Source organism: Sugiyamaella lignohabitans, chromosome A (assembly GCF_001640025.1).
Source record: "Sugiyamaella lignohabitans strain CBS 10342 chromosome A, complete sequence".
NCBI lineage: Eukaryota > Fungi > Ascomycota > Dipodascomycetes > Dipodascales > Trichomonascaceae > Sugiyamaella > Sugiyamaella lignohabitans.
Genome location: NC_031672.1, coordinates 832,524 through 847,175, shown reverse-complemented (window position 1 = coordinate 847,175; position 14,652 = coordinate 832,524). Strand labels below are relative to the sequence as shown.

Sequence of the window (14,652 nt, the reverse complement as noted above, 5' to 3'; positions counted from 1 at the left end):
GAGTAGTCCCGGAATAAGCTTTTTAGATCCAGTTTCCCCGCTGGTGGGGTTGATGGGTAGATGTACGTGTGTTTGTTTGGCGAAGTGGTTCCTCAACAATCGACAGAGACCCCTCACCCCCCTCCTTTGGACCGTTTTGGGAGCCAGGCGGTCCGCTCCGAAGCGGTGTGTCTGTGTCTGAACGGAAAAATCGTCATACAACTGAATCTTCTGAAAATAGAACTGACGGACCTGGATAAAAAAGGGTGGAATCAGGGTTAGAGGAGGAGGGGGAAGAGTGTCGTGATTTGACCTGGGTCTGGAAAAAAAAGCGTCATTCGGACGTGCATTGTGGACAAATCCGCCTGACAGGAGCATCCCGGTTCTTGGCGTTATCGCATAGGCCATGGTGCAATATCAGTATCCGTAGCACCGGCGGCAGTCTGGCTGGTTGGCAGTCTGGCTGCCATTCAACCGACACTAACTAGTCATGACTGTTTCCGTCTACTCTGTTTAGTTAGAGACAGGTGTTCATCAGTCCGTGTCATATCAGGTCTGGGCCTATACTCACCTGCTGTTATCGTACCTATCATTTCCATATGCTACTTAATATTTCCAAATAGGCTCTATCGTCTGTGTTGGGTTCCTATCATCTCCATCGGTAGCTGTACTGTTCGTACGATAACTGTTATCTCGGCGTTGTATCCATATCAGTCTCTATGTGGTGTCTATCTGGACTCTGTATCGCTGATATGATATGATATCAGTACCATATGATAAGCCATATGCCAGATGTGATAAGTGAGTGACTATCGCAATCTACGTCGCATGGCAGGACCGTATCTCTTTATATCATATTATATCACACACGCCAGTATATATACAATTATCGGGACCCAGGCTGCCATGAAAGGGTCAGACTGACCCGGACCCAGTCGCTAGCAGACACCCGACGCCCGACTCGAGCGGAGCGAGAGGAGCAACCAGGGTCTGGGGCGGAGCCCCAGCCGCCGGAGGCAGACCCCCCCTCCCCCCTGCCCCTCCAGAGAACAGTTAACCCGGTTAGCCAGGGCCCCACCTGCCAGATCTCGCCGGCTATTTTTGGATCTGGGTAATGAGAGACACCCACCGGCTATGACACCCGGTATGAGAGAGGTCGGTCGGCTGGGTGGTAGTGAGACATGTATTGATTGCCCACCCGAACGGTAGAAATAATAAATAAGAAAATTTTTATGGTTTATTTTATTTTATCCTGAACTGGACCGTGCGTTTGTGTGTGTCTCAAATGTCTCATGTTTACTCGAAATAAACCACCACCACCAGCCAGGGCTGGGTGCGGTGGTGGTGGTGGTGCGCCGGAATCGGGCTTATCATATCTCCCTCCCACTCAAGGTTGCAGCAGGCTGTAAACGGTAAAATAAGCACTGGCACTTGCGTGAGGGTAGTTTTTTTTTGACGCACCAGTCGCCGAGCACCACCAGCTGGCGCTCCGGTGTGGTCCATCGAGATAGGGTGCATGGGCAGATAAAAATAACCATAAAAATAAAAGTGGGCCTGCGTTCGGGTCATCCAGGCCGGGTCGCCCAGGCCCGACAGTGCACCACCACCCACTTCCACCCCACCACTACCCAACTTCCATCCCACTTTCAGCACCACCCAACTTCCATCCCAATACCACCTCTCACCACCCCACTACCACCCACTTCCCCCACTAGTGTTCTTCTGTTTCTGCGTGTCTACTGCCAGTCCCGTCGCGACTGGCTTGCGACCGCGCCACCTGTTCGGTCATGGCTGGCTGAGTGACATCTGCGCCTGGCGGCGGATTCCGCGACTGGGATAAACATTCGAGCGACTACAACGATTGATTGCATTTGCTCTCTGACAGTTACCCAGCATCGACCCAGGCGGGCCATTTTCCCCCTCATCCCACTTGCATGCGCCTAACCCAGGAAAAACTTTCGTCGACGGTCTCTGATCTGTCTCTAGTCTGAGTCTGTCTGTGTCTCTGCCTGTGCGTATGTATGTACAGTGCGGGGTAGGTGATCGGTGAAACATCCACGGAGGGGCATGCATGGAGGAGCTCCTGCAAAAAGCAACGAGCTCACCACTTTTATCACGCAGCTCACGACAACCTTGTTTTCTCAACATTGGTGGGGGGTCGGAGGGGGTAAAACAAAAACCGTGAACCTAAAAAGTGGGGGACCAATCTCACCAATACCACCACCCGGCAAAATAGATTTTCACCAATTATAGCCAAGACTGAAACAAGCTCCCGCTCCCACTTCTTGGCGTCCGCCAACCACCACCACTAACTCCAACACCACGGAGCATTCCTGTCAAGATCTGATAGCTGGCATGCATTATCGCTACTAGTGATAGTCCGCTACTTCACGACACTGCGCTAGGGCCGATGCCGAAAATGTGGCCCTAGCTCGCCAACTGGGTGCTGCCTCCGGCGGCTGGGGCTCCGCCCCAGACCCTGGTTGCTCCTCTCGCTCCGCTCGAGTCGTTCCGTCGACGTTTGCGGGCACTTTCTGGGATGCTGCTGCTGCCTCCGGCGGCTGGGGCTCCGCCCCAGACCCTGGTGGCTCCTCTCGCTTCGCTCGAGTCGTTACGTCGAAGGTCTCTGCCAACTCTTGCGAAGCAAGAGCAACCAGGGTCTGGGGCGGAGCCCCAGCCGCCGGAGGCACTGAAATTCTTGTAGAGTTGGTGTGAGAGGTTAATGATTCCGTCTGTCGAACTGTCATATCACTTTCGTGAACTGGAGTGTGAGCTTGAGAGATTCTTTCAGAATTGTGAGTTTGTGCCAGAACTGGACTGAACCGAGAGTATCTCGTCCGAATTGCGAAATCGAGCCTGACTGAACTGAGTTCAAGAGAATCTCGTCAGGATTGCGAGTTTGTCCCAGGACTAAACCGGTCTCAAGCAATTGGACTGAGCTCGAGCTAATCTCGTCAGAATTTCGAGTTAGTACCAATCTGGACTGAACTCGAGCATCTAACTAGCATATGCGAACTTGTGCCAGAAAAGCCGACTGAAAGTTCGACAAGTCGAACATGTAGAATCCGGCTTTTCACTAGAAGAAGAAGAAGAATCTGACACAGGTCATGTCCATCTTCACGAGCAGAAACCGAGCCGTTTGAATTAACTTTGCAGAAGAGAGTATGGATATTGTCTATTTTGACAGACTATCCACTAGGATTGATTTGGTAGCCAGCCAGCAGTCTTTAGAATGAAACATATCTTCTTAGAAACCAGGCCACAACAGTACAATCACCGAAATTATTCTCTCTCAAAGCGTACAATTGACCCCAACATGACAATGAAGATGAAGGTCAGAACGAATCAGACTAAACAGAGCCGCAGCTTCGACCCTTGACTATTCAACCACAATCAGACATGATCCAAGTAGAAATCCGAGTCAGCTTCAATCCTGACCACGAATTACTTTGGTCAAAAGATATGATCCATTCTCTTGCACTGCTCATGACCGGATCACCCGTAGCGAGAACTCACACGACCCCTCGTGCCTCCGGCGGCTGGGGCTCCGCCCCAGACCCTGGTTGCTCCTGCTTCGCAGGAGTTTCCCCTGATCCCGGCGATACTGGACCCCCCGACGCAACGACTCGAGCGCAGCGAGAGGAGCAGTGGGGTCTGGGGCGAAGCCCCAGCCGCCGGAGGCAGCACCCCGCCCCTGGCGAGCCAAAAAGAAAAACGTGCTCCTTCCGGTTAACACCGGCGCTAGCAGGGTCGGTGAAGCAGACACCCCGCGTTCTGAGATAAGAGGTTCCTGTTATCGGATGCCCGTGATAGCGTGGGGAAGTGCACTCGCTTATCTTTGGCCCGAATGGTGGGTTAGCGGCCGATTGTGAATGAGGAGCAAGGGGGTTTTGGGCGCTTAAATTGCCCACTTGGCTGGTTTGGTTATCAGCAGCAGCAGCAGCAGCAGCAGCAGCAGGAATCGTCAACAAAGACTTTGACGTCTTTCTTGGCAACTGATAAGCTAGCCAACAGCAGGAGGGCGGCTGCATTGTGGGACGGGCGCGACCAGCTCAATCAGGACCCCGCAGGTTCACGACATGCTCCGATACATCCCCACATTTGACATGTAATAAAATAATATTTTGACACACGCACGTCGGTCAATCCACCAGATCCCCAAGCTAGCACCAGCAGCAGCAGCACCGGAAGCAGCTAAGCACCAACAGCAGCCAAGCAACCAATGCAGCTGCAAACAAACACACTAGTACCTTGTGTGGATTGACACCGTGTGGATTGACAGCGGGGATCTCCTGATAAACGAAAGTCCTTGTGAACTGAGCCTGAAGCAGCAGCAGCAGCAGTGTGCTCCGATCCAACCAAAACAAAACAAACTAACGAAACGCACTTCGAATGACGCAAACAGCCCACTAAAACGCAGCAGCCGCTATCCCTGCCAAACAGATCACACTAACCCGCTTCATCCCCTGTCCACTTCACCACCTGACCTGGCGACCGTTACTTTTTCCCCGGACTGCCTCCGGCGGCTGGGGCTCCGCCCCAGACCCCGCTGCTCCTCTCGCTGCGCTCGAGTCGGTTGCGTCGGGGGTCCAGTGTCGCCGGGATCAGGGGTAACTCCTGCGAAGCAGGAGCAACCAGGGTCTGGGGCGGAGCCCCAGCCGCCGGAGGCAGTCCGGGGACACGTTCGTGAACTGGTCATTAGAATAATAATTAATTAATTAAATAATAATATATAAATAAGGAGGAGGAGGGGGGGGGAATTAGGGTTGGTTGGCCTCGATGTCGTCGAAACAGTAGATGCGGACGACGCCATCGTCGCCGCCGCTCGCGAACCGGGTGTCGCTGAGCCCGACACAGCACACGGGGCGTGAATGGCCTGAGAAGGTGTGCCAGCACTTGCCGGATTGCAGGTCCCAGATTTTGACGAGCTTGTCATGGGCTCCGCTGACGATGCGGAAGGTGTCGGCCGCGATACACCACACGCCCTCGGCGTGGCCAAACAGCGTTCGAACACACTCGCCGGTCTCAATGTCCCATAGTTTGATGGTATTGTCGAGTGACGAGGTCAGGAGATGGGTCGGACGGTTTTTGATGTTGGTTTGACTGTCGTTAGCAGAGAAGCCTGTGTTGCTGTTGGTAAGTGATGTGGTGAGAAGTCGGCCAGGAATGGCGGTTGTCACGGTATTGTTGGTGGAAAACGACGAACTTCGGTTTGTTCCTGCGACTGTTGTAGCACCAGTGGCATCAGCACGGTCGTCACCAGCATTTTCATCAGTGTTGTTGCCGTGAACTTGGTTATCAATAGCAGAAGTAGAAGAAACATTGGTGTTGACGTTGATGGGAGCAGTACCAGCGGGGTTGGTACTGGATCCCACAGTGTCGTTACTGTTATTGCTGTTGCTGCTGGTGACAACGCTTCGTCTGCGTTCGGGTTGACCCTCGAGATGGTCCAAGGTAAGAGGAATCACCTGCTGGATCTGGGCTACATGGCCAATGGGCGTGTTGTCAGGCCCTCCAAACACTTTGAGACACTGTTTGGTGGTCAGATCCCACATTCTCACCGTGATATCTTCTGATGAACTGTAAAGGGTACTTGATGCAGAGTGAATCTTGACTGAATGAACCCACTCTTTATGACCTCGTAGCGTGAAACACGACTTTTCCTCGAAATTCCACACTTTGACATTACAGTCGGCCGATCCTGAAGCGATCCATTTGTCATGGAAATCAATACACAAAACCTGCTGCTCGTGGCCTCGGAATGTACTCACACACTCGCCAGTTCGGTAGTTCCATACACGGACTGTACGGTCCCAACTACCACTAATGAGCTTTGTTTGGTCAAACTTTAGACCACTGACTGCTTGTAAATGACCAGACAAAGTGCGAATCAGGTCTCCCGACTCTACATCCCATACTTTGATGTCTCCATCATAAGTACCAGTCATCAAGTACTGGTCATCAAACTGAAGCGAAAGAACTGCCGAAGTGTCTTTGTACTCTTTGAGCTGGTATCGATTGTCTCTCCAGTTGCGCTCAATCTTGTATCGTTCGGAATAGACGTCTTTCCAAGGTCTTGTTTTGCGCTTTTTACTGGGTACTACACTTAGTCCATTTGATGATGAATTAGGAGCTGGACTGGCTGACGGAGTACGTGAATCATCACTTTCCAAAGGCCTTTTATTAGATGTAGTCAAGACAGGAGTCAAGCTTCCAGTACCGCTGGTGCTCGAATCTTTGCTTCTGCCAGCTGCTCTAGCTTGAATAGCCCTTTTGGCATCCTGGAGCCTCTTTTTCTCAAGCAATGGTAAACCCCATCCACACTTTGTACATTTTTTGTCAATGTGTTGTTCACACATTCGATGCCACACCACATCGTCATCAGCCAGAGTTTTCCAGTGTTTAGACACCGCAGCTGCTCTACATAAAGAGGCAGAATCAAGATATGACAAGATCTGAAACGACAACTCCGTAGGAAGTGCTGATAAAAAGTCGATTCTAATGAGATCTTTAACGAGTTGTGACACTGTCGACAACTGTGGAAAGCAGCATTGAGCGAGAATTCCCTGTAGAATCAGCATTCGCTGTCGTGAAGGAGCGGCACTAAATGTGGCCCAGATCTGGTTGATGGCTTCTTTCTCAGTAGGATCCTGTATCCTGTCCATTTCCTCCTGTAGTTCTTGCATCTTCTTTTCATCTGCTTGTCGATTACAGGTGACATCTGGGTGATGTCTATAACAGTAGTTTTTGTGTTCAGATGAGGATCTTGCCACTGCTGTTGGAAGTAGTGATTTAATATTTGAATTTGACGTCGTTGATGGGGTCGATTCCCGTGATGATACAGATGATACAGGTGCTAGTAGTCCAGCATCTGGACTAGATGACGAGCCAGATGAAGATATACTGTTTTGTTTGGCGTTATTGTTCGGGGTAGAAATATTGCTTGTTGTATTAGTGACATCGGTAGTTGGAGGTCTGGAGTTTTCGCTTTCTGGCGTGGCTGGCGGAGAACTTGGAGTTGGCGCACTGTCAAACGCAGATACTGACGACAGAGTCTGTGGTTTTGTGTAGAGTTGTTGTTGTATGCTTGCGGGACCAGCAGTAGAACAACTCGCTTTGGATGTACTCGTACTAGGAGATGACAAAGTCGTGGCACCAGTCATATTCAAACTTGTATTGGATGACACAACATCCAAAGGAGAAGTTCCAGCTGCCGGAGTAGGAACCGAACCAATAGACATGCGGACACTAGATTCCGTAACTGATACTGTCGCTCTGATACTACTAGGTGACCTAGGTGAAAGAGGCGAACTGCTGATATAGAACTGCTGATATTAGTAAACAGTCTCTTCGGTTTGAATAAGTCAGTTAACTTTTAATCAGCAAAAAATAAATAGTTTGCGAGTCAGATCCTGACAAATAAAAGTAAATCTAGTCAAGTCAAGTTCAGGAGAAGTAAAGTAAAGTCAAACTTTACTAACAAATTAAGACACTAGTTCACAAGTCACTTGACCGACCACTCAAAAAAAAATGAGGTTGTGACTGATACCTGACTAATAAATAAATATACAACCACCACACTCAAAAACCAACGCTCTATATCCACGTCTGCTGTTGTTCACTGATATCAGACTCGAGTAACTAATTTTTTGACTCTTGGTTTTTTGGTTTGGTTTTCGAGTATTCTTATCAACGTAATTTGAGAGTCAGCAATGAGTAAACCGTCAGTCGCACTTCAGTTGATAACTTTTTTTTTAAAAAAAAAACCCAAAAACAAGAAGAGAAATGCGACAAATAAATAAGATCGAAAAATAAAATACAAACACAATAAAATCAGACCGGAATGTCAGCGGATTTATCGCTTGATCGATTTAAAAAATCAAAATGTTCGCTTACTGGGCGTATGTATGATGTGTGACCTCTTTTACACACGGCTTGGATTTGGACGCATATATATATTATATTTTTTAGAGGTCTCGGATTCAGTGGGGCAGCATGTCTGATGGGAGTTTCTGTACGGCTCAGCCCAGTCCGGCATGGTTTCTCGGAATATATGCAGGTGTCTGCAGCTCTGTCAGCAGATGCGATCAAAAGTACCAGTAGGGTAGATCAGGATCAGGATCAGGGCTTTGCACATGCATCCAAAAATTAATAATTAACCCGTTTCTATTAATGTTAATAGTTGGCAAGTCCAGGAGTAGTTAATCTGTCGATAGACCGGAGTTTCAATAGTCGATCTATCCAACTTTTAATTTATAAGCTGTCAACTTTGACTCTCAACTTTGACATTAACTTTCAATACTCAACGGTCAACTGACTGACTGTGCACTGCAATATTAAATCTGTCAAACCGAGTATTCACTTTCGCTGTACTTTCACTGCGTTTTCACTTCCACTTTTACTTCAGCAGACTACGAATTACACTCTCGCAACAACTGTCAACAGACAGACTACGACTCTTAACTCCTATTCTCCAATACTGCTTACTCTCTCACTCTAACCCTGCCATCTGCTACTACGACAGGTGCTTCTACAACAACTATCAGGGGTGCTATTTTTGTATAATTGCTATTGAAACTATAATCCGACTAAACTAATCCAGTTTGGAACCCACATTCCAACTTAGCAGGAGCTCGACCAGCCAAACATGGATTTACAGAGCTAGCCACCAACTGCAACTGCTGCTCTTGCTATGGCATGGAATCACGGCGCGATGATGCCATGTTCAAATACCACACACCACATCACTAAAGCAGTCTAGTATTGCGGCATTTCCCCCTGAAACAGCCAGATCCCCGGCCTACCGGGGTCGGGGTGTGCCTCCGGCGGCTGGGGCTTCGCCCCAGACCCCGTGGCTCCTGCTTCGCAGGAGTTTGCTAGGACCGTGAACGGCGGGGGAAACGGGAAGACGACTCGAGCGGAGCGAGAGGAGCCACGGGGTCTGGGGCAGAGCCCCAGCCGCCGGAGGCAGACCACCAACAATCAGCACACATTCGATGCCCGTGCATCACAAGGCACCACAAGGCATCACAAGGCACTACAAAGCACTTTCTAAAGACGCTCCGGTCCGTCCAGCCCCTTTCTGGTATTTTCTCGGTGGTTCTCTTGTGCTTCTTCGCCCGTTCGATGCATATCATAAATAGTATCTTGGACTATCACTAGCCGATCACCCCGATACAGAGAATCTTGTTTATCCGATAGGAGCGACTGCCATACTACCCACCCCGATAGGGCCAATTTCGTGATACATTACGATATTGCGTAAGATGGCATCGAGCTTGCAACTTGCTTGGTTCCACGCATCTGCCTTTCGCGGACTCCGGTTCATCAACTGATAAGAAAAAAAACAAAAAAACAAAAAATAGGGGTATCTGCACTCCACAGAGGCTGGCCACGTACATGCCAATCGAGTAACATCATTCCCCATTCGACCTCAGCCTGCGATCCGCTCGCAGCCCCTCCACAGGAACGAGGTTCGCTCCCCTGCCTGCACTCATCCTAACCTTCATCACCCCCCTCCTCTTTCAACCCCCCTAGACACTTTTTGCCACCCCAATCCTCCCTCCTCCACCTCTTTCATCTCCTAACCGGATTCACCCCCAGTCGCACACTCTCGCTCGCTGACACCATCGCCCTCCCCAATTGCGTAATATTTCACCCCCTGGCGGCACGCCGCGGCTACCCCCTGAAATGCCCCAACTGGGCCGGCCGCCAGCGCCAGACCTTGCTGCTCCTTTCGCTCCAGCTCGAGTGGGCTCGTCCACGGTCCCAGCAAACTCCTGCGAAGCAGGAGCCACGGGGTCTGGGGCGCAGCCCCAGCCGCCGGAGGCACACGGGGCCCGCGACTCGCCTCCGGCGGCTGGGGCTCCGCCCCAGACCCCGCTGCTCCTCTCGCTCCGCTCGAGTCGGTCCGTCGACGGTCCTAGCAAACTCCTGCGAAGCAGGAGCTACGGGGTCTGGGGCGGAGCCCCAGCCGCCGGAGGCAGGACCCCCGTAAACAGTGTGGATAGGTTTAGTTTGGCCCGTCTGAGGGAGTTATGGGTGACAGAGGTGAGTTGGGAAGCACGTTGTAGAGGCTGGGGTGTGATTTGTATCCCTCGGAGAATTGGGTGAAGGTGAGGTGATTTTTGTGCTGGGTGTCGACCAGAAGGAAAAACTTGTCGACGTATTTTTGCGGGGTGTCTTCGTCTGGCGGGTAGGTTGTGTCTGGTCCGTTAAGGGTGTACACTCCGGTGAAGTACGCGAGCAGGTCGTCGCGGCTGATGGTCCCGTCGCCGTCAATGTCGCAGAGTGAAAAGTCCCATCGCAGTCGTTCTTCTATAGATCCCCTAGTGGTGATACTGAGAAAAGTAACGAACTCTGAAAAGCCAATAACCCCTCGACTATAAATGTCAATAGCACGAAACAGGTTATCAGTAAACGCTCTTGGTGTGAGAGGATGCATCTCTGTCCAGTACTCGTGCAACTGGTCTCTCGTCATCCTCCCCGAAGGACATCTCCTGAAAAATATCTTCTGCCACGACCTCAGTTCGCGTCGGCTGAAATACGTCGTCCGCACCAGCTCGTCCCAATACACATCCGACCGGCTCTCTTGACCGCCCATCTTTACCCTCAAACTCCTCCTCACCCGCTGGCGAACTGCAAATGCGACGTGTTCATTATGGGCCGGACCCTAATGCCTCCGGCGGCTGGGGCTCCGCCCCAGACCCCGCTGCTCCTCTCGCTTCGCTCGGGTCGGTCCGTCGACGGTCCTAGCAAACTCCTGCGAAGCAGGAGCTACGGGGTCTGGGGCGGAGCCCCAGCCGCCGGAGGCAGAATGACCTCCCAGAGTTGCGGCACGGACCCCAGAAAATTGCCGGGGAACCTCGACGGACCGACTCGAGCGAAGCGAGAGGAGCCGTGGGGTCTGGGGCGGAGCCCCAGCCGCCGGAGGCAGCATTTCCCTCGGCAAGGAGTGAAGCAAAAGTGGTTGTATTAGTAGCAAGGTTTGTATAGGGGGATTAGTTGTTCTTGGCGGTGTCCTCTTTGAGGGTGACGATGCGGTTGAGGACGATGCTGTCGGGGGTGGAGTCTTTGTCGAGACAGAAGTACCCGACGCGGAGTGCTTGGAAACGGACGGCTTCGGGAGCGCCCTTCTTGTCGTGGCCAGCGAGGATATCTTTTTCTTCGCCGGGTTTGGTGATGGTCCAGGGAGACCGTTCTTTGACTTCGAAGAAACCGGTCTCGATGATGGAGTTGCGGAGAATGATTTCCGAGTCGGGGTTGATGTCGGCTAGGTACCCGTCGGGGTTAGAATCAGGGTTCTCGGACTTGAACAGTTGGTTAAACAGTCTGGTTTCTGCAATACGTACTGGCGAGTTGTGTGCAGGGGCGTGGGCTACCCATTGGATGAAAGTCTTGGGCTTTTTAAATGGAATGTCGTTTTCATAATGGGCATGGATCTCAGTCACCAGTCCGTTATCGTCTTTCTTGAACGATGTCACTCGGATATTATGAGGCACCTTCAAAAGTCCAACAGACTGACCAGGTGCTAATCGGAAATAGTCTTTCGATGCCTCTTCACGGAAATCGCTACGGTCGACATACACAGTTCGTGTAAATGGCACCGTGTGCTCGCCAAAGTCGGGGTTACCAGGCTTGAATGGCACCGACACAAACTCCAAATGGTCCTCAGGAAGGTTGTCGAGAATCACAGGAACTGGGTCAGGAATCATCATCAATCGTGGTGTACTGTCTTCAAGGTACTTTCTCACGGAATTCTCGAATCTCGACGCTTGAATAGTACTGTTGGTGGTGGTAACACCGAGCTCGGCAATAAACGACAAAACAGCACCAGGAGGAACTCCGCGACGACGAATGGCCACAAGGGTGAACAATCGAGGGTCGTCCCAGCCACGAACAATCTTGTCATTAACCAACTTGAGAATCTTTCTCTTGCTCATAATAGTACCGGTAACATTGAGTCTGCCCGACTCGCGTTGCTGCGGTCTGTACACGCAAAGGGCATTACACAACCAATCGTACGACTCTCTGGAAAGATAGAATTCCAATGTACACAGCGAGTGCGAGATGTTTTCTATAGAATCCACCAGACAGTGGGTGAAATCATAGGTAGGATAGATCTTCCACTTATCGCCTGTTCGGTGGTGAGTTGCGTTCAACACCCGGTATGCCACCAGATCCCACATTTGGGGATTGGGGTTCTCGAGATCCTGTTTCATTCGCAACGTAGCTTCTCCCTTGGCATATTTACCATCTCTCATTTCTCTAAACAGCTTCAAGTTCTCCTCAGTCGATTGTGATCGGTGTTTACAAGGAGTACGTTTACCGCCTCTAGTACCGTCTTCAGAAATACCTCGATGAGCCTTCATTTCTTCAGCTGTACAGAAACAAACATAGGCCAAATCTTTCAAAATGAGCTGCTCCGCCAGTTCATACAATTGATCAAAATAATCAGAAGAGTAGGTAATAGCCCATGGCTTGAAACCGAGCCATTCGACAATCTCCTTAATAGATGTAAAGTACTGCTCCTCCTCAGCCTCGGGGTTTGTATCGTCAAAACGAAGATAACATTTGCCATTGTAATATTGAGCAAATCCAAAATTAATAGCAATGGCTTTGGAATGTCCAATGTGCAGGTATCCATTGGGTTCAGGGGGGAATCGGGTCATGACATGACCGCCCGTGAACTTGAGATGCTCTTTCATCCGCTCGGGATATATTTGAGCATTCTCACCTGGTTTGTGTAAACTGCCCAAAAATCCTTCCGTAAACATGGATCGAGCTGATCCAGCACCAGCTCCAGCTCCAGCACCGGAATCAGATTTGGCATCTGATCCAGTACCAGCAGCACCAGGTTTTGTATCAGCCTTCTTCTTTTTCTCCTTCTTAACCACATCACGTTCATCTTTGGGACCCAATAAAGCCAGAATCTGCTCATCAATAATAGGTTTGAAAGCAGCTGGATTGGCCCATTTGAGTTCTGGCAGTTGCTTAACACCCACAATCACAGTAGGTGCCAGTTTATATCTCTTCTCCACGAGCTCTGCCTCGTGTTCTTTAATATACTTTGCCACCGATTCCTTGATCTGGTCATCAGTAACCACAATACCAACACCGGACTCCTTTTCCAATTCTTCTCTATCAACAGATTTGCCATCTTTGACTACTCGGACAATGTAATCCCAACCACCGTTCAATTGAACATTGGTCTTGATCTGTCCTCCACTATTAGCAATCAAGTCAGACAAACTCTTTCTTCCCTTTTTCAATTGCTCGTCAGCATCTTTCGACAATTGAGCCAATGAATGAAGCAAAGTAGCCACCGATGCGTCCTCTACAGGATGTGCCTCATCCACCCCAGCCTCGGCCAGGATCTCGTCCAACGACCCTGACACCTTCGTGTTCTTCAGAATCTCCTTGACCTTGGTCTCCTTAAACCCAAGCGTCTTCTCGAACTTGACTGCCAGTTCGTCTACCTCACTCATGCTAAAATACCGCCGATATCAATGGTCTTTCTCAGCCGATGAGTCAAATTTCTGTTATCTAATGATATGATAATCACTTTCCCATCATCTCCCTGCCGCTCTATATAATTTTCCATTGCACGAAACCCTAACATCACTGGTCCCTGCTTCTGGGGGGTTCTGCCTCCGGCGGCTGGGGCTCCGCCCCAGACCCCGTGGCTCCTCTCGCTCCGCTCGAGTCGGAACGGGCAGGGGTGTTATTTTTGGGGTCGCGGGTGGGTTGTGGATTTTGGAGGTGGTTCGGAGTCAGAGTTGAGGGGTATTGACGGCAATTGGCGGGGGTGAGGCATCAGAACCATAGGAGATGAGACTCATCACTCACCTAGCTGACCTATTTTTTTCTTGTTTTTCTTGTTTTCTACAGTTTACCAGGCTTATTCACTCTCAGATCAAGCAATTACTACCCAAAAACCCTCTCAATTGATTATTTTTAGCTTATATGACTGGTAACAAGAACACACAATAACCTCTCCTCTTCCTGCCATATCACTTTCTAACAAGAATCAAATGGAGCTCTATCTAGCGATGCAAACGCCATCTGGACCAATTTACTCGCTTAAAAGACTCTAGAATATCCACCATGTTCAACCATATTCTTGAATAAACTTTGAGGCACTAATTACGCTGTCAACTTTATTCAATTAACAGCTGCAGGGGATCAACACTCAGGGGTGCTTCTCAGGGGTACTTGTCTGGGGTACGGAACGATGAGCTTACTCGCTTTCTAAAAGTAACTTTATCAGATAACCCACCGAAAACTGATTATAAAGGTAATGGAGATAACATCAAAATATAAAAATAACCTCCATTCTACTCACACCACCGAAAAACCGAACAAGTTCCTTTTATCCGATATACACATCAGCGAGTCCTTGATAGCTCCGCGAAGCGGAGCACCACGGGGTCTGGGGCGGAGCCCCAGCCGCCGGAGGCAATAAGGGACCAGTTCGTACCAACCTATCAGCCTCGTGCGATAAGAAATAAACGGTTGCTGCAGGTCATGGGTCCCTTGCATCATAGCTGTTGCGGCTCCATCGATAGTCCCCCAGATAATGCATCATGCACGAGATCCACATATCGCTCGCTTGTCATGCTTGCGATCAGATCAGACATACAGATTCAACTAAGAGGTGATTTAGACGGCCAA

At 50.2% G+C, this 14,652-nt stretch overlaps 2 protein-coding genes across 2 annotated transcripts; both read right to left on the bottom strand.

Annotated features, from left to right (window-relative positions):
• Positions 1-4,739: 4,739 nt before the first annotated feature.
• On the bottom strand, positions 4,740-7,220 carry MET30 (Met30p; the record flags this gene model as incomplete). The annotated part of the gene is made up of 1 exon (XM_018879650.1): positions 4,740-7,220. One exon carries the CDS (start codon positions 7,218-7,220, stop codon positions 4,740-4,742), a length of 2,481 nt encoding a protein of 826 aa, XP_018734513.1.
• A 3,759-nt stretch (positions 7,221-10,979) lies between these two features.
• Positions 10,980-13,466, bottom strand: GLN4 (glutamine--tRNA ligase; the record flags this gene model as incomplete). The annotated part of the gene is made up of 1 exon (XM_018879639.1): positions 10,980-13,466. The coding sequence occupies one exon, from the start codon at positions 13,464-13,466 to the stop codon at positions 10,980-10,982; it is 2,487 nt and encodes an 828-aa protein (XP_018734512.1).
• Between the last annotated feature and the right edge of the window lie 1,186 nt (positions 13,467-14,652).